Below are 26,405 nucleotides of genomic sequence, written 5' to 3'. Positions count from 1 at the left end.
GTGCAGAATGCAACATTTGACTCGTGCAGGATTAGTGATGCACAGTAAAGATGGGTTTAGACACGTGTGTGTGCCTTTGCATGTGTGCAACATCTGCATGTTTATGTGTATCTTCTCTCATGATGACATTTTTACACACAATCCTCTTAACATGAGGATTAAAACAAAACCAAGACAGATTTGTGGCTCCCTCTCGTTCTGCTGCAGCTTTTTCCTTGTGTTTCTTCTTTGTGTTTAATCCACTGAACTGGTGGGAGGGGTGGTCTCATGTTGGCCTCTTTCTTTAAATGCAACTGATATCCTACTGTTCATGTCAATGAAAAAAGCATGAACTGCACTAAGCCATGTTCTCCATATTCTTGTCAATGCTAATGTTATTTCTTCCATTGGTGAGTCCCCTTCATGTGAACCCTGCACCATCCTGCTGGGATCATGAAGCTCAATCTAATCTGGTCTTTCTCTGCTGAGAGAAAAAAGCTGCAACTAGAAACACGTGTAGGACGAATGCAGTGTGTTTTCAGGAAACCTGATTCCTGTTATGTGTGTCTGTAGCAGAACAGGCAGATCCAGTGACGGACTGATGCTCAGGACTGACCGTTCTCTGCTCTTTGACTTCAATTTCTTAGACTGAAGTACATTTGTCACGGGTGTGCTGACACACAGGATGCATAGCCAGCAGTGATGGTGCATGTCATTCATGATGTTCATGAACATCATTAGTGGCCTATCCCTGGTCAAAACCACTAAACGAGTCTACAGATGCCCTCGCTGTAGGGGCCAAATGTTCAGGCCTAACTAGCATTAGTCAAATGCTCATTTCAGGCTCCTTTTGAACCGTCTCATGTAAACTGTTATACTTGCTTTATGCTTTCTGTTGCTTTCTGTGCTCACGTCACAGCAAAGTCAAGCAGTGTTTTCAGTGGGAAACATTAAGTAATTTAAAAAGACAGCTGCTGATGAATTACTGTAACAACTTAACAACAATTTCCATCTCTGTCTTCACCAGAACCTGTTGGTCTTCATGGGTCCTGGGTTATATGTGTGTGTTTGTGTGTGTGTGTCATTTTTCTGGGTATTTAATTATAAAAATTACAGCAAAGACTGAGTGAATCGTCCTCCTGGTGTACAAGTAGAACATGACTCATGAACCAAGAGAACCAAGTCACTCCCTCATCTAACTCATCACTCTTCTGCACTTCCATGGGTTCAACTTCTGCTCGCATCCTCACACACCTCACTAATGCTCAAGGATCGCAGCCATCAATGAGCACATTGAGCAATGTCAACTCAGACAGTATTCCTGTTCAAACACTGGCCAGTCAACCAGTTTTGTGACTGAACGTTCCACCCCAACAGTGAATCCTCTGTCAAAGACCTTTACCTCTCATTATGAGAAAGATAGTAAAATGTTTTACTAATAATTTTTCCCTTTCTTTGTTGAACAAAATGTCCTTCGCTGCTTCTTTTATTGCAATACGATACGATTGGTGTGATGCAAATTTTGTGTAAACTGCAAATAAGAATGCAGTTGCATGTAAGACATGCTTTTCTTACATGCAAATGCATGTAAGACATGCTGAGGAATGCAGTTGTTTATAGGATAGTAACACAGCAGAACAAGAAGATATTTAAACTGAAGTCAACACCGTCAGGAGAGGACAATAACTCACATTCCTAATGGATCCTGTCTCTGTTTTTAATTGTGGACAGCTTCTGGCTTTGAAAAGTTGCCTTGAACCTGCGTTCTTTTTAATTACCAGCAGGGGGTTAGCTACTGTGGCAGCCAAAATAATTTTGCTTGTATAGACCTACAGGGGAAAACAACGCTAAGCTCCTTTATTCTATGATCGCAGTTACTTTCCTGGTGGGCTCATGGCTTCAGTTGCTTGTTTCAAGGGTTACTGAGTACATCATGAAGCTGATTTTGTAAAATATGGTCTCCTTTAGCTGCTACAGTATATGAGAGTGAACTGTCTGTGATATCCACGTCTAAAAAGCTAAGATTACAGTACAACAACTGTTCTAGTCCTGGTTAGTTACAGCATATGGTACTCCAGCTTAAAACACTTTTGCAGTCAGAAACATTACCATATATATTTCCATACAGGGATAAACATGTGGATAATTTACAAAGAAAGTCAGATTTTAAACTTTTTATTCCTTGTGTGTTTTTGTTCACTGTTTAAGGGGTAAATGAAAATAAAACTGCTCCTCAGTCACCGTGACAACAGCCTATTTCCCGATAAATGCAGCTGCTGGGAGGTGTCAAAGGTCACTCTGGGGTAATGGGTGATGGATGATGGGTGGGGGGATCTTGGTAAATATGTGAATGGGGCTGTGTGTGGTTCATCTTGCTGTTACCCGTAGTGACAGAAATGGCCCTTTTTGGTGTGCATGGTGTCTCTGTTAACTTGTCTGAATGAGCCTTTCTGAAGCGCTGCACACATGGGATCGCTCTGAGCACATCTGTGTTGCAGTGGGACTGATGTTCTGAAGGCCATGTGGTTATTTTGAAGCTCAAGTTGTTAAAAGACAATATATTGTTTCAGTATCCATGATTTTAACAGACATGAAGTCAGGGTGTCCGCAGCTGATTACCTTATGATGGAATATGCCATTGGCCTGAGGTCAGGCTGCACTGTATGGCGCTAACAATGGCCAGCCTGGTCCTGATGGAGCTGACCTGGTGATCTGATGATGGCAAACCCCAAACAGAGCTGTGGGTGGAGGAGAGGTCATGACCACAAAGAAGGCAGTGTGAAGAGTGATTACTAATGTAGATGTCAGAACTGAGATCATCAGACTTTATGAAACTCACAACAAAGTTAACTTGATATTTCATGTAAATCTTTCTTAAATTCATAACAGGATAAAATCCTTACTTGGTTCAACAATGACACTGCTGTCAGCTGGAATAGTACAATAGCACATGCTGTATTGCCAGTTTTGAATGCATTTGGCTACGGATGCATTTTCTGTTGCCCTGAGTGTTCTCTCTGTTCCAGTAAAGGTGATGATGGTGATGAAAACTACGGGAACCTTTTTCTGACAAATCATTTGGTTCTGAATTTCTTACACAGGTGGATCTCATGATATGTAAAGTGGGCAGTGGTGTGGTTGTCCATACTGCTGACTCAGAGCAAGAAGATTCTGGGTTTTGCTCCATTCTCCATGCCCTCTCTGTGCCGAGTGGTGCATGGATTCTCTCCGTCTTCCTCCAGCAGTCCAAAGACATGCATGAGTTTGGTTAATCGGTGATCCCCCCCACTTAGAATAAATGGATGGTAGGAAAGAAGTCTCAAAGGAATTGGATTGAGCAGCCAGAACACAATGACAAAAATATAATTGTTCTTTACAACCTAAAATCGTCTTTAAAATATGGGAAACGGGGATATGTCATCTAACTGAAACAGTCACTTCCTGCACTTTGTATTTTGTCTCAGACATCGATTAAAATATATACTTTAAAATAAATAATTAACTTAATTTTACTTTGAGATCTTCCTGCTTTTGTTTTGAACATCATACTAACAGTGCTTTCAAACACAGAGTAACTAGTGCATTTGGCAAACTAGTAGCTTAACCATGAAACGAGATATATATTACTAATTGCTACTTTTTTAAAATGAGAAAATTTGACTCGGACACAGAATCCAACAGTCAATTTATGAATTTATTAAAAAAAAAAAAAAAAAAAAAAACGTTGGAGATGCCGGGGATTGAACCCGGGGCCTCATACATGCAAAGCATGCGCTCTACCACTGAGCTACATCCCCACACGAGCGGAGGGTCCCACCGTAGCCTATATAAACATGGCACGTTTCGTACTATTATACTCTCAACGTAAGCATAGATTGTCAGTGGCAACATTCCGTACCGTCACTTAGAAGGACTTACACAGGCTACCTTGAAGCACACGTTTCCTTAACCATACTGCGAACTACGAAACACGTGACACTAAAAATGTGCTGCCTACTAAAACTTGGGCTAAGGTTTATTTCTCATGCTAAACCTGAAATATTACATAAAGAGATAGTAAGACTTTCGATTGCTACTATTTATTTTATTGTTCTGTGGGTTCCTGTCATAGACCGGTTCGCCCGAGGCTGTGAACGCCATGACACGGCCAACAGGTGTCGCTGTTGGCCGTGCGTGCCTACAACACGTCAGATTGTGCTCTCGGAGAATTTCACAGCGTTTTGTCAGGAACTGTCATCATGCCACCGTGTAACAACGTTTTCAACATGCGGAAAAGCATGAAAGCGGACACGCGTAGATGCTTGGCTTTGACGTAGGCTAGAATCACAGTTGTGACCAGACACTAAGCGTTTCTTCTAACTTACCTGCATTTACCTGGTCCGCTCACATCCACCTGTTGTCCCATCGGCGGCAAGTAGGCACACAAAGACGGTGGGACTGTGAGTGAGGAATGAGATGAGGTTTTACCCCTATAAGTTAGCATGTCTCTTGGCGTTCGGGTGTTTTGTGTCGGTTACTTGGATTAAATCGATTCCCAGTGATGAAGGTGAGTGTACCTGCTTTTACTTTTCACATGCTGACTCAAACGGAAACTTTATACTCATCTGCTGTTTATTCTCATGGAAACAGAAAATACCGCAGGGTTAAAGTTCGCGTCACAGCGTAGCATGAGCAACTTTTACATTTTTATGTTTTTAAATTATTTATTTATTTTTACAAATTATTAGCATAACCTTCTCGATCGTCGGGCGACGGTCTCTCTGTTTCACATGGAGTACAAACGTCTTATTGAAGAGGCTGTGGGAAATGTTGTTTCCTAAGAAAAAAAATGAAAGTTATACCGGTTATAAAGTCTTTCCCTAACGTCATAACATCACCGTGTGAGTTTTAGTAGTAAGCCAACACACCCACCATCTCGGCCTGCCGACCTGCTCCATTACTAACAGCGAGGTATTCAAGGAACAAACGCTTTCTGCTGTTGCTTTTTCACTCTGTTCTTCTCATTCCGAGCTCTTGTATTTTTATTGCGAATGACTTTGTTTATCTTTTAGGTACAAATACTTATTTTACTGGTAAACAGAAGGGAGTAAAATGTCTGTGAAGGTTCTCAGTCATCCAGGTCATCGTAGTCAAAGGAGCTTGCAAAGAAAAGCGTCTGGACTTCTTTAAGTTGCTTGAAGACGTTTCACCTCTCATCCGAGAAGCTTCTTCAAGTTCTAAGGTCAAATGGTGGAGAGTCCCAGATATAAAGATAAGATAAGATAACCTTTATTAGTCCCACACGTGGGAAATTTGTTTTGTCACAGCAGGAAGTGGACAGTGCAAAAGTTATGACGCAAAAATTAGAATACAATAAGAATAAATACAGTACACAGCTGTACAGAATAGAATAAAATAATATACTATATACAGTAGAATAAAATAGAATAAAAATATACAATAAGATAAAAATAGAATACGAATGCTATATACAACTGAGTAAAAATACAACGATGCCAGAAAAGATTATTGCACTTAGTGTTATTGCACATGTGTGGATGTGTGTGTTTGTTCAGTTAACCTAGTGGGAGTGACCCCCCACAGAGGGACAAAAGGACCCCCTGATGATCCTCTAATCACCTGAGCCAAGGTGTGAAACTGGGTGTGGGTCCCAATCAGCCAGAGTTTCGGGTGTGTTCATTGTGAAACCTGGCCCCACCTTATCATGTGAATTCCTGAGGTCAGAAGGCCCAGGATGTGAGTGGGCGTTAAGGCGTCTGGGAAGGGATCTCAAAACTGGATTATAGATGGCAGAGAGTTGGTGTCGTAAACCCCCGCCTCTGTTCAAAGATGGTCGCTCACAGTGGACTTAGATGGCTTCTTTCTACAAGAAGACAGCTCCTTGGAGGACAGGACCAACTTCACACCCGATCAGATCTGCACACTGTTAGACCTCTGCCTCACCACTACATATTTCAAGTACAACGAAGGCTTTTACAGACAAAAACATGGCTGTGCCATGGGCTCCCCCGTATCACCTATTGTAGCCAACCTTTACATGGAGGAAGTGGAAAGGAAGGCTCTTGTCTCTTTCAAAGGAAGAGTACCCAGCCACTGGTACAGATATGTGGACGACACCTGGGTCAAAATCAAGACACAAGAAGTGGAATCCTTCACTGCGCACATTAACGCTGTGGATAAAAACATCAAGTTCACCAGGGAAGACACAAAGGACAACTGTTTGCCTTTCCTGGACTGCGCCGTGCACATTGAAGAGAACGGCAAACTCAACATCGAAATTTACCGGAAGCCCACACACACGGACCAGTACCTCCTCTTTGACTCCCATCACCCTCTGGAACACAAACTTGGAGTAATTAAGACCCTACACCACCGGGCAGAACATGTTCCCTCTAAGCCTGAAGGGAAAAAGAAGGAACACACACATGTAAAGGAAGCACTCAAAACGTGCGGCTATCCTAAATGGGCGTTCTTAAAGTCAGCAAAGAGGCACAGAAAAGAAGACCAGACACCAGCGAGGGAGGATAAGAAGGACAGACGCAACAACATTGTCATCCCCTATGTAGCCGGTGTATCAGAGACACTCAGGAGAGTTTTCTCCAAGCATGACATCCCAGTGTATTTCAGACCCAGCAACACACTCAGACAGAAACTGGTTCACCCGAAAGACAAAACGCCAAAACACAAACTTAACAATGTGGTGTTTGCTGTACAGTGCAGCGAGGAATGCTCAGACCTCTACATTGGAGAGACCAAACAGCCACTTCACAAGCGCATGGCACAACACAGAAGAGCCACCTCCACAGGACAAGACTCAGCAGTCCATCTGCATCTTAAGGATAAAGGTCACTCTTTGAGGATGCCAATGTTCACATTTTGGACAGAGAGGACAGATGGTTTGAAAGAGGAGTGAAAGAAGCATCTATGTCCACTGTGAGCGACCATCTTTGAACAGAGGCGGGGTTTACGACACCAACTCTCTGCCATCTATAATCCAGTTTTGAGATCCTTCCCAGACGCCTTAACGCCCACTCACATCCTGGGCCATCTGACCTCAGGAATTCACATGATAAGGTGGGGCCAGGTTTCACAATGAACACACCTGAAACTCTGGCTGATTGGGACCCACGCCCAGTTTACACCTTGGCTCAGGCGATTAGAGGATCATCAGGGGGTCCTTTTGTCCCTCTGTGGGGGGAAACTCCCACTAGGTTTATATCTGGGACTCTCCACCATTTGACCTTAGAACTGAAGAAGCTTCTCGGATGAGAGGTGAAACGTCTTCAAGCAACTTAAAGAAGGGAGTAAAGGCCTAGCAAGCTGAAACACAGTTTTAATGAAACCAAAAGTTTTATTGAACATATAATATTTGCATGATTAATAAGGCACTGCAGCTCAGACAACAGACATCTTAACATAACAGCGAAAGCACAGGTATCTTCACAGCTGGGCTCCTCTCAGCTGCTGTCGTGGCTTATTGGGACGCTTGATGGAAATGAGCCATTGTCATTAGGCTTGTCCTTTTTCCTCCTTACCTTGACAAAGTTTTATTAATAGTGGGATAGTAGTTTAAAACCGGAAGTTAATACTAGAACTTTATTTGGTATATTTTGAGTTATTTGAGGATTTTTTTTTTGACATATTCAAGCTGTGCAGGTAAATGTTCTATCATAAATACTCCAATAACTGTAGACACCATTAAGTCTGCTGCAATACTGGTGAGCTCTCATACCAGAGCTTTCATCTTAATGCCAGAGCCACACCTGTGAAGTTGGGTAGCTGCATTTTACATTGTTGTGAAGGTATTGTGTTGACAAAACCCGCCCACAGAAAAGCAGACCTATACGGCTAGCTGTAGAAAAGCTAAATGGAAAGGCACATACAGAGTGCTCTTCTAATCAATTTGAGCACCTGATGTGCTTTGTTCCTACAAGCCTGCATTACAACAATGCCTAAACAAAGTCTTATATGAGACTCCTCCTCACCCACCCTCAATTGTATTCCACAACTTAGATATTCACATTATTCACACTCTCATAACACATACATATAGGACCTTGGGGGTGGGCACGCTACACGCTACAAAAAAAAGGGATGGGTATCGTTTAGGTTTTATCCGATACCGGTGCCACACCGGTACTTTTGAAACGGTGCTGGTGCTTAAAGAATGGAGAACACAAACTTTGTCCAAAAACCTTTCATGTTTAGCTGTTTTTTTGTAAAAAGATAACAATGTTAGCCTTTTCTGCAGCTATAGTTCACCGTACATGCATTAATGTAATAACGTGGTTAGCCTACTCAACATAAATTACACACGAACATGAAGCTACTCACGCAGAGAAGAACGGCTGCTGCTGCATCATCATCATTTCTGCTACACTGGCAGGGCTAGGGGCCAGGACTCTCCTCTTCGGGTTTTTGGGGGATGTTGCTAACTCCGATAACAAGGACCACACCCACAGTAGGTACGGTGCATTTCTCAGCTTTAAAAAAGCTGATGTTTCATCAGATTCGAGGTGTTACCTCCTTTGACAGTATTACAGTATCACCTTAAAACACTTGTTGCTGCTGAGTTTTCATCTTTTGCTGTGAAGTACAGCCAGACTTTGGACCGCTTCGCCTTGGACATTTTTAATCTGTAGCTCGGCTCTAAAAGAACGTACGTACCTGGGCCCTCCTACTATCCTCGGAAACGTAAAATGATTGGCTAGAATCCAAAGTGTATCACAGCTCAGGAAAAAAAAGCACCGAAATTAAGCACCGAAATGCAGTGTTCGTCAAGTTACTTGAAAAAAGTAATCAGTAACTAATTACTGATTACTTCCCCCAAAAAGTAATCCCGTTACTTTACTGATTACTTATTTTCAAAAGTAATTAATTACTTAGTTACTTAGTTACTTTTTAAAAACACGATTTACAACCTGAAGAGGTGATAAAGCGATAGCTCTTTCAGCCCAATTCTACTTTTTCTGCATAATCCATCATATAAATGTAATCAGATGGAAAAGTCTCTTTTTAAAACTTGTTTTATTAGTTTTAATCTTTTAACTTTATGCATCAAGCAAAAATTTAATTATATGCAACATTCTCTGACTGGAAGAAATTAGTTTAACATTTAAACCTATTTTCTGCACATTCCAGCTCATAAAATAAAATATTTTTTGTGTTTACACTCAGTCTTTCAAATAGATGCAAGTAAAACACAGCAGAAAATAAATAAAGTCAAAGACTCAGCGGTCCTGTTGCTCTATTTTCACCTGTAAAGCAGGAGTGCGGTAGGCGGAGGTTTACCCTGGTGCAGGTGTGCCGCGGTCAGTTGAAGAATCCGCGAGTTTCTCTGTGAGTTTCCCATTACGTCGTTACAAGTAACGCATTACCGCCCATCTCTGCCGAAATGTGCGCTGCTTTTCGGTCTGGTTACTACCATTTATGTCAGAACCCAGTACCCATCCCTAATACTAATGTGACCCTAAGAGCCTCTACAGCTTAGGAAAACTCAAAGTCATTCATGCATATAAAAAAAATTGATTGTTGAACGTGTAACATGTCCTTTCAAAAGTAATCAACTGTCATTTATAAAAGTGGCAGATAAAAGCACAAAGTGTGAACTGATTACATGAAAATGTTCCGTGAGTGAACGTTGATGTCGGAGAGTTGAAAGCAGTTGAACAAAGAGATTGGAGTGATTGAAAACAAGAATCTCTTCAAGTGCTGCAGACGTGTCTGCACTATAAATAGAGCTGCCTGGTGTATAAACAGAGAGAGAAGCGTCTGTTAGAAACATGAATGTCATTGTGAAAACAAAAATATGGGGAGATGCTGAAATGCCAGCTCCCAAGCAAAGATGACAAAAGCTTACTGATTCCAACTTCTTTGAAGATTTGCATATTTATTTGTTTTCTGTGGTCATTCAGATAAAATAAGGAAAGTTGACTCAAGTTAGGCTTTCCACCATCTGAAGGGACATATCTGCTTAAGGTGGGCGGTTATTATGGAATGATGTGACTTTAAGTTAGAAATTAAGCCGATAAGCAGTCAGTTTGCTGACAACTAGTGTGTCTTAACTCTTTAAACTTTGCTGTATGCATCCAGGTTCAACAGTGATGCCTGACCTGCAGATCCTGTACAAGCGTCTGCTGGTGGCCGAGGAGCTGGGGGGGCAGGTCAGTCAGGATCTCAGCAGCATCCTGGAACAGCTAAGGAACCTTTCCAAAACTGGCAACGACACCTATCTTTACTCTGTCCACAACAGGACAGGCTTTAAAGGTGGGTAGCAGAGAACCCAGCACTATTTGTTTTTATGACTTTGAATAAAGGCAAATGTCTTTGGAAATGCGTCATAAGAGCAAGATATTAGAAACAAAAAAGATAACTACATGGATACAGTACACAGCATCAACAGACCTAAAGCTGAAAACACTGAACACAGTCCATGCTGGATAGCATGTACTGACCAATGCTATTCTCCACTCACTGGGAATCATTCTTTTATGTGTAAGGCAACACTGGACTCAACTTTAAACACAGATTTCTTAACTTTGTAATAAGAATGATAAAAAACAATAAAAAAGACAATCGTGGTGCTAAAGTTCTACAGCATCTTTGAACTTGCCAAGGCCTGTTCATTTCTTATTAGTGATCACGATTGACTCAAACTGGCAGTTCGTTCGACTGCACTGTTTGATGGCATTTATTGGACTGAATAATAGGCCAAGTAACTCAGCGAAGATCTAAGGGGAAAAATTGTAGTTTGGAAGATCTGTTGGAGACATTTTTTAAGCAACTGGAGGTTCCAAGGTCATGAATTCAAACAACTGTAAGTTGGTACAGATTATTCAGTTGGAAGAAGACCCAAAGTGTCACTCTCAGATGAGAGGAAATTGGTTCAGAACAACTCAAAGGCCAACAAGGCTCAAGCCTGCCGAACTGAAGTTAGTTTTATATTGCTGTGGACGGAGGGCGTGCCAAGAAAAAAGGCCTCTGCTCTAAAACTGATCCCTTCGAGCTTGACTGGAATTTGCAGCTTGCGCTATCTGGCTGTAATGACAAAGGTATGTTTGGAGGAGTAAAGGTGAGGCTTTCAAACCTAAACAGTAAAGCCAAATGTGAAGCATGGTGGTGACGGTTCCATGCTCTGGGGCTTTTTTGACACCAGTGGCAGTGGAACATTGCACAAAGTGGACGGAACAATGAAGGAGGACTAGCTCTAAATTCTTTAACGTAACATCAGATGAAGAGCTAGTTGATTGAAACTTGGACACAATTAAATGTTCAAACAGGACAAACACACAGCAAAGCTGCTTTTAGAATGGAAGCAGGCTAACATTATTCTTTCAGAATGGCCTTGCCACAGCCCTGACCTCAACCCTATTAAAACTTTGTAAATGTTTCTTAACCCTGGAGAACCAATGGGGTCGGCTCTGACCCCATTGGTTTACTAGGAAACCATGGGGTCAAATTTGACCCCATGGTTTCTCCAGGGTTAAAATGTCAGTGTTCATGCAATGGTGAATACACAGTATTTCTAGGATTTCTCTGAATCTGGTTAATTAAATTGGTGTTTTTTGGCTTAATGAAGAAAAAAAAAAAGTCACAACAGAGACCTCTAGCTGAAACTGTACTTTGTTTAAGCATTTCCACACAATCAAAAGAAATGTGGACCTAAGTCATTTGACTTGTAAAACATAAGGAGATCACCCAGGTTTCTCTCTGTGTAATGTACCACGGGCAGTTTATCTACAGAAGTTGCAGTTGATGGTTGACACAGGAGCACAGGTCTCAAATTTTGTCTGTCTGCCATAATTCCTATTTATTTAGTTTCCTGTATGTATAGGAAACAAAATACATATGAAAGTTAATCATATATTTTTACCTGGCCTATTAGCATGTTGTGTGCTAACTGTGCTAACTATAACACCACATGCCTCTATCCCTTTTTCTTTGTGTTTACAGAAACAGAAAAGCAACCTACAGGCTTGCAAACATTCATTCAGCCCAATATTTACATTTTCATGCCCCACCTCAGACTCCATCCGGGCAGCCTTGTACCTAATGTAGTGCTGGGACAGGGACGTCGTGGAGGTATGAAGCCCTCACATTTAATAAAAATGCACAGCCCTACTATTCAATGAATCTTGGTAGGAGTGTGTGTGTGTGTGTGTGTGTGTGTGTGTGTGTGTGTGTGTGTATGGCAAATAGGGTTGCCAACTCCCTGAAAAATAAATAAGGGACACCTCGTGGCCAGGGCCGGGCGACCCAGTTGTCTTCACCCTTCCCAGTGTGGTGAATTTTCTAGCTCTTTTTTTGTGTGTGAAATTATTTTTTTAACCATTTGACTTGAAGTTGATTTAAGTAGATGTGTATTCTTTGTGATATGAACACATGTGAAACAAATGATCATTTAGCCATTTATTTTTAGCTCACAATGACAACATTAACACAATAAAACAGGTCTCTTTCTTAAACAGAAGCCTGTCATGCTTAACTTTTGAGAATATAAGTAAATCTTTCTTTAAAAGAACTCTGTCCTGCTTAACTTAAAATAATAGAAAACAATAGAAAGAAAAATATTCTTGTAACAGTGCACATTTAGTGCATTTAGTACAATTGGCTTCAGCTGAGGTATTATTTCAGCTTTTCTAATGCTAATCAGCTGCTCCTGTTTGTAAACCCGCTTGTTCCCATGATTACGCATCTTAACTCATCATCATTATTCATCTATGTATTACTTTTATGTATTAGTCATCTATTTGTTGTAATCATCTATCCTTGCAGTTGTTTATTACACAAAATAAATTATATTATCACACTTCTGGCCACATAGCGCTGATATTCACTGCACATGCCCATATTAACGTTTTCCAGCCAGGTGTTTTCCTTTTCCCATTCTTCCCTTTCTCTGAGGGGAACAAACATTGCTGCTCTAATGCTGGGCTCACACTGTGCGGTTTTAGGCCCATTTTGAGCCGATTTTTGAGTGATCGGACCGATTTTGGCCTTCATCGTGCGTCGTGTAGTATACGTGGGGTAACGAGAAGTGATTAACACCTCACGACCAGCTCCCGATCATCAATCGCTCGTGAGGGTGTCACCACAGCCGCTCACACTGCTCACGCGCAAACGTAAACGTTGGTGAAAAAGATGGAGCAGCACAGCTGTGCAGCGTGTGATCTGGACACAAGCGATGGAGGCACAACTTGTAGAACTTTGGAAAGCTCATCCGAGCCTTTTCGATGTGGCCTCACAAAATTATCACGACCACAACAACCATGACAATAGTTGGATTTACATGCTGCTTAATCACAGCTGCCTGATCATGTTTTTCATTAGCAATTTAGCAAAGTTGATGGTGGTGGTGTGTCTGTGTGAGTGAAAGACAGGGAGAGAGAGCGACAGATTTTCTGTTATAACCTTCATGTTATGGAGGCACAGTGTGAGCACTCAGGTCGCATTGGAGCATCGGGCGGTATAGTGTGAGACCTGCATCGTGACCTATGAACTTCTAACCCCTGTGAGTCAATCGTGCAGTTTGAGCAGGAGCTGAATAACGTGACTGAAAAAATCGCACAGTGTCTGCCCAGCTTTAGGTGACTGTCATCCGAGACTTGCACCGCAGTGTCGGCGTTTGTTTCCCTGTTGGCCATGCTTCTTGTTGTGGTCATCTGTTGTCTTCCGGTATTTTCTCCGCAAGCGACCTTTCCTCGACCAATGAGATGAGCGGTAATCTGAATTGTCATACTCGAATTGTCATAAGTGTGCTGTCAGCTCATTGGTCACAAAGCAGGAGAGGGGCTGGGAATTATGTTTTCAAACAAAGCGTTAATTCCATAAACATTTATAGACTACTTTTGATTCTCACTGTATTACGGGACAAAGTGCGTCCCTTATTAGCTCAATACGGGACGTGTACTTTTGTTTCTAAATACGGGACGATTCCGTATTTTAAGGGACGGTTGGCAACCCTAATGGTAAATGGCCTGTATTTGTATAGCGCTTTTCTAGTCCCTAAGGACCCCAAAGTGCTTTACATATCCAGTCATCCACCCATTCACACACACATTCACACACTGGTGGTGGCAGCTACATTGTAGCCACAGCCACCCTGGGGCGCACTGACTGTATATATATATATGTATATGTGTATATAAATAAATAAATAAAGTGAATGCAAGAGTCAAATAAGGGATAGTCAGTTTTACATCTGCTGTGCTAATGGAAGCAGACAGTGACTATAGTTTTTCTCTGGTTCTCTATCCTGTCATCTCTCAGTGTCCGTGGTGCTTGGCATTCCCACTGTGAAGCGTGACAAGCAAAGTTACCTGGTCAACACGCTTAGCTCTCTGCTATTTAGCCTGACTTCATCACAGTGCCAGGATCTCCTCATCATCGTCTTTGTTGCTGAGGTTACACACACACACACACACACACACACACACACACACACACACACACACACACACACACACACACACACACTCTAGCTGGCTAACTGTCCGTAAGTTTGCTGTTACTTTACAAAACAAATGTAAGTTATTTATATCTTTGCTTTGAATCATTGGATCATTTCCTGCTAGACACAGTGTAGTTTCATATTAAACACAAGTTACTAAGAAGAGTTATGTTAGCCAGTGAAGTAATTTGGCCTGCTATATAACTTTAATTTCTGCTGCGATGCAATTATGCTAAGTTATAGTTAGCCAGCTACATGTAACTTAGCTACGGTGCATTCATGTGGTGGTGGTTAATTTATAAAGTTAGCTGATAACTTTAAAAAACAACCACCAAATCTCAAGCACAGTGGTAAAAGTTTCACATTGTGGGGATGTGGTTTTCCCCTCTCACTCAGATGGGCTTCATTGGATTAAAGTTGTTTTTTTTCCTTTCCAGTTTATGCTAGCTAATTTTAGCTTGCCTATAATAAATTCCTTGATATGCAGTGTAGCAGCTGGCTTGGCTTACCTAAGGCACATCAGTGTTTGTTAGCCTATCCTAATGCACCTGACCTCATAACACTCCTGAACTCAAACACCATAATTTAGTGGTGAACAAGGTAAATTGTTCCCTACTGCAAACAATTAATTTCAATTGCATGTCATAAATTATAATAAATCATAAATAAATACCATAAATAAGTATTCAGGACCAGAATGACCTTTGCTTCCTTCTTTGCTCCCACATGCTGATTTACATATTGGGTGAGATGTGACACACAGCTGTTATACAGTGCCACTAAAGAACTTTTTTCTGATGTCAGTCTGACTCACTGAGAGTGCTCTTGCATATGGACTATAATGTGCTGTTTGCTAGACATCTGAGAGAAAGGACACATGAACACCTAACGACTTTCATACCTGCTCATCTTTGGGGTTTTCTTTTATTGTTTTTTTTTTTTTGTGAGTAACAAAAACTATAAACAGGAACACAACGAGTCTTTATCAACCCCCAAACTGAAACTGATAATATGTCTGGCCTTCAAAGGACTTACAGTCTCAGTCTGTAAGAGCACCAGCGTGTATTCATTGTTGCAAAAGCCTCGAGGAGCTCAAGTTTTATATTAATTCAGTCAAATATGCCCCCCCTCCCCATCACTGACCCAGTCCTGTCTCTCTCTCTGTCTTTCAGACAAACTTAGACTATGTGAACAGTGTAGCAGAGACCATCATGAAGAAGTAAGTGAGCTAGATTGCCTCCCATGGGGCAGTTTCTCTGTTGTATCAGTGTTCACGTTAGACTTAAGTTTCATGCTCTTTATTGCTTGCAGCACCAGCAGCAGACTGCTGTTTCTGTCTGTAAGTGTATAAAAAATAAGATGTTTATTATTACAGTAGGATTGTATTGCATGTGGGCATTCACCAATCTATTTTTCTTTAGTCAGCCATGGACTAACTATGGCTGATGGTCATATGTGTGAGATTTGTCTACTGGGGAAGTATTTCTCTTTATGTGCAACTTCAACATGGAAATGGTCTGTTTTATGTATCGCTTTACAAATAAAGGAAAAGTTAGGCAGCTACATTTCCATTTCTCTTCTTTGAGATTCAACCACAGATTAAAAGAAATAAACCTGAGATAACAGGGGTAATCTGTAAGCATAAAACTACACATTGGCATGTAATTTTATGCAAAGAGAACACAAGAAATGTCCAAATCTTAAATGACTGTATCACTGGAGTGTATAAAACTTATCTTCATACATTCATTCATTTTTTTGAACTCAATTAGATGTTCTGGTAAAATGGAACTGGAAACGCCTGATTACATTTCTGTTTACGCAAATGCTTCAGTGTAGTCTATGTGCACTGATGCTTTACATTAGCCTCTACTACATGCTAACAAAAGCTGTCACAAAACAGGTTTTTAATGTTGTTGCTGCTCTTCCTCCCGGCAACGGGAAAGTGTGAAAGTTGGTTCCCAGCATATGTTTTCAGGAATTTGTTCTCTGATTAACCTAAACGCCTGTTGGTCAAATACAATGTTTGATCTGTGATTTAGGAAGAACTTTTCAGGACAGCTAGGTAAAGTGTGAGAATGAAACGCCCTACAGTTCATAAGACTTGTTATTACATATTTTGTTAGCATACACATAACTGTTTGATTAACCTCTAAATACTAACAAAGAATGTCTATTATTTCCTTTGTATCTTGATGTTGATCTCTGCAGTTAACTAGCTCATTCTTTGCAGTTTTCCCAAGGAGGTGCAGTCTGGATTGCTGGAGGTCATCTCTCCTTCACAGTATTACTACCCTGACTTCGCCAGCCTTAAGGAGACTTTTGGAGACTCCAAAGAAAGAGTCAAGTACGGTGCATATACAAAATCACATGATGCAGTCTCGAAATGCTACAAATGTTTTGTCAGTGATGGTAATTCTGAAGTGTTTTTTACCGTATTTTTCGGACCATAAGGCGCACCAGATTATACATTACAGAATCCTGCCATGCAATTGCATTTGTCCATAACCATCGGGAACCTTCGCATTAACATTTTTGTCGAGTGGGGAAAAAAAGTTAGCGTTCATCCTCCAGCTTCACTGTGTTTATGTTATGCTAGCATAGCTGTGTCGCCAGCGATCACGTAGCACAACATTATATACCAGGTAGCCGAACTTTAGTAATGCTACAAACGTCACTGCTGTTTAGTTTCATTTATGTTGGAAGTGATAGCAGAGCTGTACGTTTGAATTTTCTCACAAATCTGTCAGTCAGAACATGCTATATCATGTTTAGGTGGAAGCTAGCGAGCTAACTTCCTGCTAACTTCTAACTCCGTTAAATTTAATACATTCTGTGTTCATGGTTGCCTGGATGTTAAACTTAATTGTTACACCTGGTAAAGCAGCAACGCTGATCATTTTATTAAAGATGAAAGAATTTAGACAGTTTTTAACTCTCAGTGATGCTGCAGTGTTTGTTTGACTTTGGGACCTGAGAATGACGGAGTTTAGGACCCAGATTACTGCGCGAGGCTCCTGCCTATGGTAGCCGTAATGCTCCAACAATCCATCAAGTTGTGCGGCTTCGTAGCAACCAAAGTCGTACTAAAACATTTTTTGACAGATTTTTGAGCACCATGTACCACATAAAATCGGTTCAAGGTCAGTAAGCACAACCAGAATTCATACATAAGACGCATCAGATTATAGGGCGCACTGTTGATTTTGGAGAATATTAAAGGATTTTTAAGAGCGCCTTATAGTGCAGAAAATAGAGTAGGTGCTGCTGCAGTGGCACAGAGGACACAAAACCAACATATACACTACATAACCTAATAAATAAATGATGAAGAGTAGGAGACTTATAATGTGTTTGGTGTGTTAAACAATAAACTGTTATTTATTGAATGCAGAGTGGTGTATAAACACACAGTGAGTACCAAAACCAAAAAGGTGAGTGAATTTCTGCTCGGGTTATATTTGTGCTTCTTGTTTGATTTTAGATGGCGAACAAAACAGAATCTGGACTTCAGCTTCCTCATGCTCTACGCTCAAGACAAAGGAACATTTTATGTTCAGGTTAGGGTCAGACTTTAGTTATTATTTATTAAACACCTTATTTCTATTGTGTTTTGCATATCATGTTTCAGGAAAGTTATTTTTAGCACCATTTATTTGTTTGTGATATCAGCCAGAGTAGCTTTGTATGTTATAATTCTTCCTTCTATATCTTTCGCTTTCACATTGCTTGTCTGGGTAGGGGCACTGCAGATGAGCTCAGACTATAAATGCTTACAGAAGACCCAAAGATGACATCACAGAAATGTGAAATACAAAAGTCTGAAATGATAGCCTGTTGTAAACTCTTTCTCCTTTTCACCAGGAGTGGTCTGATTGGGCTGTAGCTGTGCTTATGTTTAAACTTTTTATAAATAGTGTCTACTTCCTGACACGTCTGTTTTTAACAAGCTAAGCAGATCTAAAATGTGTGGTCGAATGCCTAAGTGCAGCACAGAGTCCTGTTACGTTTAGGATAACTAAGAAAAAGGATAAAGGAGCAAATTATTATTTGTTGTCTGTTGATTTCCAGTTAGAGGATGATGTTGTTGCTAAGTCGGGCTACTATGACGAGATGAAGGCCTACGCCACAAACGAAGCTTCAAAGCCATGGCTCTACCTTGAGTTCTCCCAGCTTGGATTTATAGGTGTGCTTTTGTGTAAAATACTGAAGTAATTTTTGTGTGTGTGTGTGTGTGGATTTTTTTAGGTAATATTACACGAATGCATTTGTGTGTATGTGTGATTCTCCAGGCAAGTTGTTTCGCACCCGGGACCTCCCAATGATCGCCGAGTTCTTCCTCATGTTTCACAGAGACAAACCTATTGACTGGCTGCTGGATCACATTCTGTGGGTGAAGGTTTGCAACCCCGAGAAAGATGATGTAAGTCAGTTATATCAAGAGTCAAGAAATGCAAAGTATAGATTCATTTGTGTTTTGGGAAAGAGTCAGACCACTTCATTATTTTTTTTTTACACACTTTGCTGTTTGTTACAGCCCTACAAATAAGAAAAAACACGTTGTTGTTGAGGATTTTTGTTAAAATGGAGCATAAATCTCTAAATAAATCTGTGGTTAAATAGATCTGGGACTCAGACTCTACACACTCTATGTAGATGACACCTCTTGTCTATACAAAGCATGGTATTTCCAGTACTGAGAAAGCATTGAACAGTACATTTTTTCCTATTGCTTGTTTTTTTTGTTGTTGTTGTAAAGAGCAGCTTTTACAGTGCGTTTCAAACTCACATGTTCTCATATTGTATATAGAAACACTGCACAGAGCAGAAGGCACTACTCAAGCAGAGGTACAAGCCTTCCCTCTTTCAGCATGTTGGTCTCCACTCTTCTCTGCCCGGGAAACTGCAGCATCTGAAGGTGAGAGTTCTGTTGGGGTTTGAATATATAATCCGAATGCGTATTTGCTGATTATATTGTTTTAATATAAGAGAGGCCTAACTCTGAGTACAGTCTGTGCCAAAAAGCACTGACAGGGAACTGCATGCTTTTGCAGAGCAAGCTTTTGCAGCCGGAAAGTGAAACTAAGCAGAGTCTTTGATTGAAACTTATAGTGGTGTGATGTAGAGAGCAAGTATATAAATACCTCCGTTTGTGCTTCAGACCTGGGGTTGTGTGTTTTGTGTTCAGGTCTCCATATCAAGGATATGTAAAATAAAGATCATTTTTAAAGTAAAAGGACCACTTCTGAGCTGTGTCTTTCTTGGCCGTAAAGAATACAAAAGAACCGGATTTAATAGTTCAAATTCAAATTTTACTGCTTTGAAAGCAGAGTTATCCAAAAGCATGAATCTGCCGTAGTCTGTCTTATGGCTTCTTTGTACACATGACTGCTCATTTTAATTTTTCATGGGTTATTGAATTTATGTTTGACGAATGTAATTGTCTGATAATTTACTCATGATTGTGTTTTTCCTTGCGAGCGACCTTTAGAATAAATAGAACTCCACAGATGTCTGCCAACCTGTATTTTACAGAGAGAGAAGGCTTGAAGAAGGTCCTTGTAAACACAAACAGAGCTTGGTGTTCCTTCCTGGAAGTCAAGGTTCAAGGTTCTTTATTTGTCACATGCATAGTTATACAAGTATAACACACAGTGAAATGTAGCCTGACACGCTCCTCGACATGTGCAAAAATTGGGGGGGGGGTGTAGAGGAAGAACATTATATATATATATATATATATATATATATATATATATATATATATATATATATATATATATATATATATATATATATATACACACACACACACACACACACATAGTATATACACTGGGTGAATGTGCAGTAGTAGTAGCAAGCAGGTGAATTCTGTACATTAATATGAATAGACATCTGACTATTTTACAGGATAGACAATAAACATATTTAAAATTAAAGGAATTGAAATGTACATTGTGCCTTGGTTTAGAGTGTCTGGAAGAGTCCTGTCTCAGTCAATTATAGATGATGTGAGAGGGCGGGTGTGTGTGTTTAGGGCACGGATGGCTTGGGGATAGAAGCTCCTCTTGAGTCTCTCTGTCCTTGCCCGGATGATGAGGAACCTTCTACCAGATTGCAGAAGTTGGAACAGTTTGTTGCCAGGATGGGACGGGTCCTTCAGTATCTGCGCTGCTCTAGTCCGGCATCTCCTGGTGTAGGTGTCCTGAAGCGGGGGGAGAGCAATCCTGCAGCAGCGTTCTGCTGTACGGATCACTCTCTGGAGAGCTTTTTGGTCCTTCACACAGCTGTTCCCAAACCACGATGTCATGTTCTGTGTGAGGATGCTCTCCACAGCGCCTGTATAGAAAATCCTGAGGATCTTTGGAGAGACCCTGAACTTCCTCAGTTGTCGTAGGTGATACAGGCGCTGCCTAGCCTTTTTGGTCTGGACCTGAATGTGGGCAGCCCATGTCAGGTCTGAGGAGATGTGGACACCAAGATACTTGAAGGACTGCACCCTCTCCACTGGAGCTCCATTGATGATAATGGGCTTGTAGTCTCTGTGCTGACCCCTTCTGAAGTCCACCACCAGCTCCTTGGTCTTGCTGACGTTCAGCTGGAGGTGGTTGTCCTGGCACCACGATGCCAGATTCTTCACTTCATCCATGTAGGCCGCCTCATCGTTGTTGGAGATGGCACCCAACACCACTGTGTCGTCAGCAAACTTCACAATGGTGTTGGAGCCATGGGTGGCCACACAGTCTGAAGTGTAGAGGGAGTAGAGCAGTGGCGAGAGGACACATCCCTGAGGTGCTCCTGTGTTGATGGTGATGCTGTTGGAGAAGCACCTGCCCACCCTCACCACCTGAGTTCTGCCAGTGAGGAAGTCCAACACCCATGCACACAGACGGCTGTTAAGTCCCAGTTCCCTCAGCTTTGTGAACAGTCTGCAGGGCACTATTGTGTTAAACGCTGAACTGTAATCTGTAATGTGAACTGTAATTTGATAACGAGGTTCAAGGGTCACATGTGCAGGGGTTGCATATTACTAGAATCTGGTGGTAATGGTGTCAGGACACCTGAGTGGGAGTAAAAGAGAAGGTGCTTTTCTAGTCATCTTTTCTTCTGTTACATTAGTAGGCCTTTATTGAAAACTTGTAAAATATTTTTCAGATTTAAATATTTAAAACCTGTTTTACAAATATGAACCAGGAAATGTGTCAAACGTGACTTAAACAACAGAAGAAGGCTAAAGGTGAACAGGGTGGTAAAACAGCTCTGTGAACTACCTGTGAAACTAGTAGAGTTAAATAAGGTGTGACAGCTGAGCAATGAAAAGCATTCCTGTGAAACACTTCAAGGCTTTGGAGCGTGATGTCACGGGAGGGGGCGTGACCGCCGAGGCGCCATTTTAGCAGGCCAAACAAAGGAGCGAAAGCATCAGCAGTGGTTCGCACTTGCTGTGTTGTCGGTTGTAATGTTAGATCGCACGATCGGGAAGGGAATAAGCTAGAAAATTGGCTCTGTTTTTATCATTTCCCCACCTGGAAGCAGCATGAGGGAGCTCATGTGTCGGATGTTACCGAAAGAAGGCGTCTAGCCTGGATAGCAGCTGTGAGATGAGCTGATATCCAGTTCTCTTCCATCTCCAGATATCTGTTGGTGCTCCAGACATTTTCATTCAGGTAAGATCTAAATAAGTTCATATTACTCTTTATAGCCTAATAGTTGTATTTTCAATGCGCTCTGAGGTCGTAGCAAATTAGAACAAACATCCTAATGAGTGATTTTGTAGATATATATATATATATATATATATATATATATAATAGAATTCAACTTTATTGTCATTGCACATGTCACAAGTACAGGCAACGAAATGCAGTTTGCATCCATCCAGAAGGGCTTTAGCCATAATATAGCTATATTACAGAAACGGGTCTGTTATAGGTATGAGGGTACAAAATATGGGTCAATTATGGGTATGTTACAGTGTACACAGTATGAAGGTATGTTATGAATATGCTATAACTATAAGTATGTACAGACTATGAACAGGATATAAATATGAAAACTATACAGAAATATGAACTATGCAAGTTATAAACAGTTATAGAATTATAATTATTATATACATTCTCTTTATAGAGTTGCTAATTGTTTGTCATTATTGCAGCAAACCAGTCTATGAAACGGATGAAACAAATCCTGACTGGGTTCCAGCGCTACACATGGGGCACTACGAAATCCCTGCTTCAAACCACATGCTACACACCACCAGGCCACTCAGATTACTTCTTCCATGTGAGGGTGAAGAGGTGACCCTTCTGGATAAGATGGTGAAGGTTTTGGTGAACATGTGCCCCAGTGTGGTAGTAAAACCAGGGGAAATGCTCTTGTTAAATACTCTCAAAAGTCTTGTGCTGTATATGTAGTGATAAGTTTTCAAAAGAGACAGAATGCTAGCAGCGGGTGATATTATTTAAATGCTCTCATGATTTTATGTGAACATTTTGTCATTTGTAAACTATACATTGATTCTACATTGTAACTGATGTGATGTTTTAATTAAAGGCAAACATTTATTTGTTTCTTTATTCAACTTTTGAACAGTGTTACTTAGTAAGTACATATTCAGTAAATGCTAATTATTTACATGGCAATGCACTTCAGGCACAAATGTAGACCCCCTAAATACAACATTATGGGTTATCCCTCCATTGAAGAATGAAGGGCTTTGGCTGGATCTGCCCCTTTGACCTAGGTCAGAGCCACGTCACCAGGCTCCTGATTGGTTGTCGCGGCGCGATTTGACGCTGGAGTTCAGATTTTTCCAACTCGAGCGGTAGACGCGAAACGCGCGTATGCACAAAATGCAACGCAAAAACTGGGTTTGTTTGCGAGTCAAACGCGCCAGACGCGCTACACTGACGCGCGTTTCACGTGTTTTCGCGACGCAAATCTGCTTCGGAATTTTCGCGGGACCCGCAATCGCGTGTCATCGCACTTTTCCATTGACTTTACATGTAAACCTGACGCTCTGTTCGGTGTGGACACACCGTAAGTCAATAGCGGTTGGCCTAGTGTTTCTACTCCACTGTCGTTATTTCATACGGGTCCACATTTCCAGTGCACGCTTTTTTTTGCAAGTACCGTGTCTTTGCATCCGGACGCAATCTGTCTCTATACCGTCGTTTTTATTTTGAGCTGCTTTTAAGTGTGGTTCGTAGCAATCTTCCTTCCAACACAGTGTGGTTGTTTTGATTCGTGGCCTGCTGAAATGGTGCCGCGCTCCCACAGTGCATTGCGGCGTGACGTCAACTCCAAGGCCCTATAGGATCAGCCGTACAGTTTAACCTGAGCAGAAAAAATGTTGTTGATCTGCTGTTTGCTTAGCTGACAATAGAGTTCAAGACAAGAGAAAGCGACTGAGATGAGTGTGAAAGAATGATGGTGTTTGTCATGGAGTAGCTACATGACAGCACAGCCTGATTTAACATGAACACTGGCATATAATGTGAATGTGCAGCTTTAGCATTTTAACTGTATGTGTTTTGAATTGACCCAGAATCATTCATTCATGTTGTTAAGGCAAGGCAAGTTTATTTGTACAGCACAATTCAACAACAAGGTGATTCAAAGTGCTTTACAGAGACATTAGAAACAAGAACAAATAAAAAGCATGATTTAAAATTGAATAAAACAAGCAAATAAACTAACTAACTAATTAACAAAAAACAAACAAACAAACAAACAACAGTATATAAAATCAAAACAGATAAAATCAGAACAGTAGATAAAATCAGTAGTTTAAATGTAAGTTTTGAAATTTAAGCTTAAAGTGTGGATTTGGTGCTTTATTCAAATGCAGCTGAGAACAGGTGAGTCTTCAACCTGGATTTAAATAAACTGAGTGTTTCAGCTGATCTGAGGCTTTCTGGGAGTTTGTTCCAGATATAAGGAGCATAAAAGCTGAATGCAGCTTCTCCGTGTCTGGTTCTGACTCTGGGAACTGATAAAAGACCGGATCCAGATGACCTGAGGGATCTGGATGGTTCATACTGGGTCAGGAGGTCATTGATGTATTTTGGTCCTAAACCATTCAGAGCTTTATAGACCAGCATCAGAACTTTAAAGTCTATCCTCTGACGGACAGGCAGCCAGTGTAAGGACCTCAGAGCTGGACTGATGTGGTCCACTTTTTTGGTCTTAGTGAGGACTCGAGCAGCAGAGTTCTGAATGAGCTGTAGTTGTCTGACTGATTTTTTAGGTAGACCTGTAAAGATGCTGTTACAGTAATCAAGCCTACTAAAGATGAATGCATGGACTAGTTTTTTCAGGTCCTGTTGAGACATCAGATCTTTTATCCTTGATATATTCTTGAGGTGATAGTAAGCTGACTTTGTTATTGTCTTAATGTGTTTTTCTAAGTTTAGGTCTGCATCCATCACTACACCCAAATTTCTCGCCTGGTTTGTGGTTTTTAGATGTATAGATTGAAGTTCTCTGGTGACCTGTAATCGTTTTTCTTTGGCGCCAAAGACTATTACTTCAGTTTTGTTTTTGTTTAGCTGGAGAAAATTGTGGCACAACCAGTCATTGATTTCCTCAATGCATTTACCAAGAGCCTGTACAGGGCCTCGGTCTCCTGGTGACATTGTGATATATATTTGTGTGTCATCTGCATAGCTGTGATAGTTTATTTTGTTGTTGTTTATAATCTGTGCCAGTGGGAGCATGTAGATGTTAAACAGAGGGGGTCCCAAGATGGAACCTTGGGGAACTCCACATGTGATACTTGTCTGCTCAGATGTGAAGTTACCTATTGATACAAAGTATTTCCTGTTTTCTACGTATGTTTTGAACCAGTTTAGTACAGTTCCTGAAAGACCTGTCCAGTTCTCCAGTCGTTTGAGTAATATGTTGTGGTCAACTGTATCAAATGCTGCACTGAGATCCAGTAAAACTAGGACTGACATTTTTCCACTGTCTGTGTTCAGACATATGTCATTAAACACTTTGGTCAGAGCGGTTTCAGTGCTGTGGTTCTGTCTAAAACCTGACTGGAAGGCATCGTAGCAATTATTCTGTTTTAAGAAGTAACTGAGCTGTTGAGAAACTGCTTTTTCAATGATCTTACTTAAAAATGGGAGATTTGAGATCGGCCTGTAGTTGTTCATTTGTGTCTTGTCAAGATTGTCCTTTTTCAGTATAGGTTTGATTACAGCAGTTTTTAGTGGTTCTGGAAACACACCTGATAATAAAGAAAAGTTGACGATCTGTAACAGGTCTGACTCTAAAGTCTTTGAGACCTTTTTGAAAAAACTTGTTGGCAGGACATCTAAACAGCAGGAGGAGGAGTTCAGTTTACCTAAGATGTCCTCCAGGTCTTTGCTGTTAATAGGTTGAAACTGTTTCATGGTGTTTAAACAGTTTTTTGGTGGACACAGTACATATCCTGGATCTGCTGTTGATGTACCAATTGCTTGTCTAATTTTTTGGATTTTTTCAGTGAAGAATTTGGCAAAGTCATTGCAGGCCATGGTCGAATGAAGTTCAGCTGCCACTGACACAGGAGGGTTTGTTAGCCTGTCAACTGTAGAAAATAAGACCCCGAGCATTATGGCTGTTTTTAGTGATGATGTCAGAGAAGTAGGACCTCCTTGCACTCCTCAGTTGTAAATTATAATTGTGAAGTTTCTCTTTATAGATGTCATAATGAACCTGGAGGTTTGTTTTTCTCCATCTGCGCTCAGCTTTCCTACACTCTCTTTTTTCATTTTTCACCAGTGTGGAGTTTCTCCATGGAGACTTTTTCCTTCCAGAGATAACCTTCACCTTAATGGGAGCAATAGTGTCCATTACATTTAACATGTTAGCATTGAAGCTATTGACGAGCTCATTGACTGACCCTCTGGGCAGGTCAGGTGTTAATGGGAAGACCTGGTTAAAAATTGCACTACTGTGTTCAGTTATACACCGTTTTGTGATC

General features: G+C 41.0%; 1 protein-coding gene and 1 non-coding gene across 3 annotated transcripts in view; one reads left to right on the top strand and one right to left on the bottom strand.

The window, feature by feature from the left end:
- Positions 1–3,704: 3,704 nt before the first annotated feature.
- trnaa-ugc (transfer RNA alanine (anticodon UGC)) lies at positions 3,705–3,776 on the bottom strand. The gene has a single exon. It is a non-coding gene; the product is annotated as a tRNA-Ala (tRNA).
- Positions 3,777–4,157: 381 nt separating this feature from the next.
- LOC146716739 (alpha-1,3-mannosyl-glycoprotein 4-beta-N-acetylglucosaminyltransferase B) overlaps positions 4,158–26,405 on the top strand; it is a 36,030-nt gene continuing 13,782 nt past the window's right edge. The window contains exons 1-10 of one of the 2 annotated variants that reach the window (XM_085467945.1): positions 4,158–4,525; positions 10,072–10,245; positions 11,932–12,060; positions 14,248–14,381; positions 15,601–15,647; positions 16,662–16,775; positions 17,913–17,988; positions 18,500–18,614; positions 18,721–18,851; positions 19,239–19,346. In XM_085467945.1, coding sequence (XP_085324071.1) covers positions 4,435–4,525; positions 10,072–10,245; positions 11,932–12,060; positions 14,248–14,381; positions 15,601–15,647; positions 16,662–16,775; positions 17,913–17,988; positions 18,500–18,614; positions 18,721–18,851; positions 19,239–19,346 — 1,119 coding nt within the window. In that variant the 5' untranslated portion in view covers positions 4,158–4,434. Of the gene's footprint in view, positions 4,526–4,864; positions 4,930–10,071; positions 10,246–11,931; positions 12,061–14,247; positions 14,382–15,600; positions 15,648–16,661; positions 16,776–17,912; positions 17,989–18,499; positions 18,615–18,720; positions 18,852–19,238; positions 19,347–26,405 lie in introns of those variants that run through there. The other variant, XM_085467952.1, reaches the window with a different exon arrangement.

Source organism: Copadichromis virginalis, linkage group LG2 (assembly GCF_057382275.1).
Source record: "Copadichromis virginalis isolate Kocher_CV1m ecotype Utaka linkage group LG2, C_Virginalis_male_GT1.1, whole genome shotgun sequence".
Taxonomy (NCBI): Eukaryota; Metazoa; Chordata; class Actinopteri; order Cichliformes; family Cichlidae; genus Copadichromis; species Copadichromis virginalis.
This window is presented reverse-complemented; position numbering and strand designations above follow the sequence as displayed.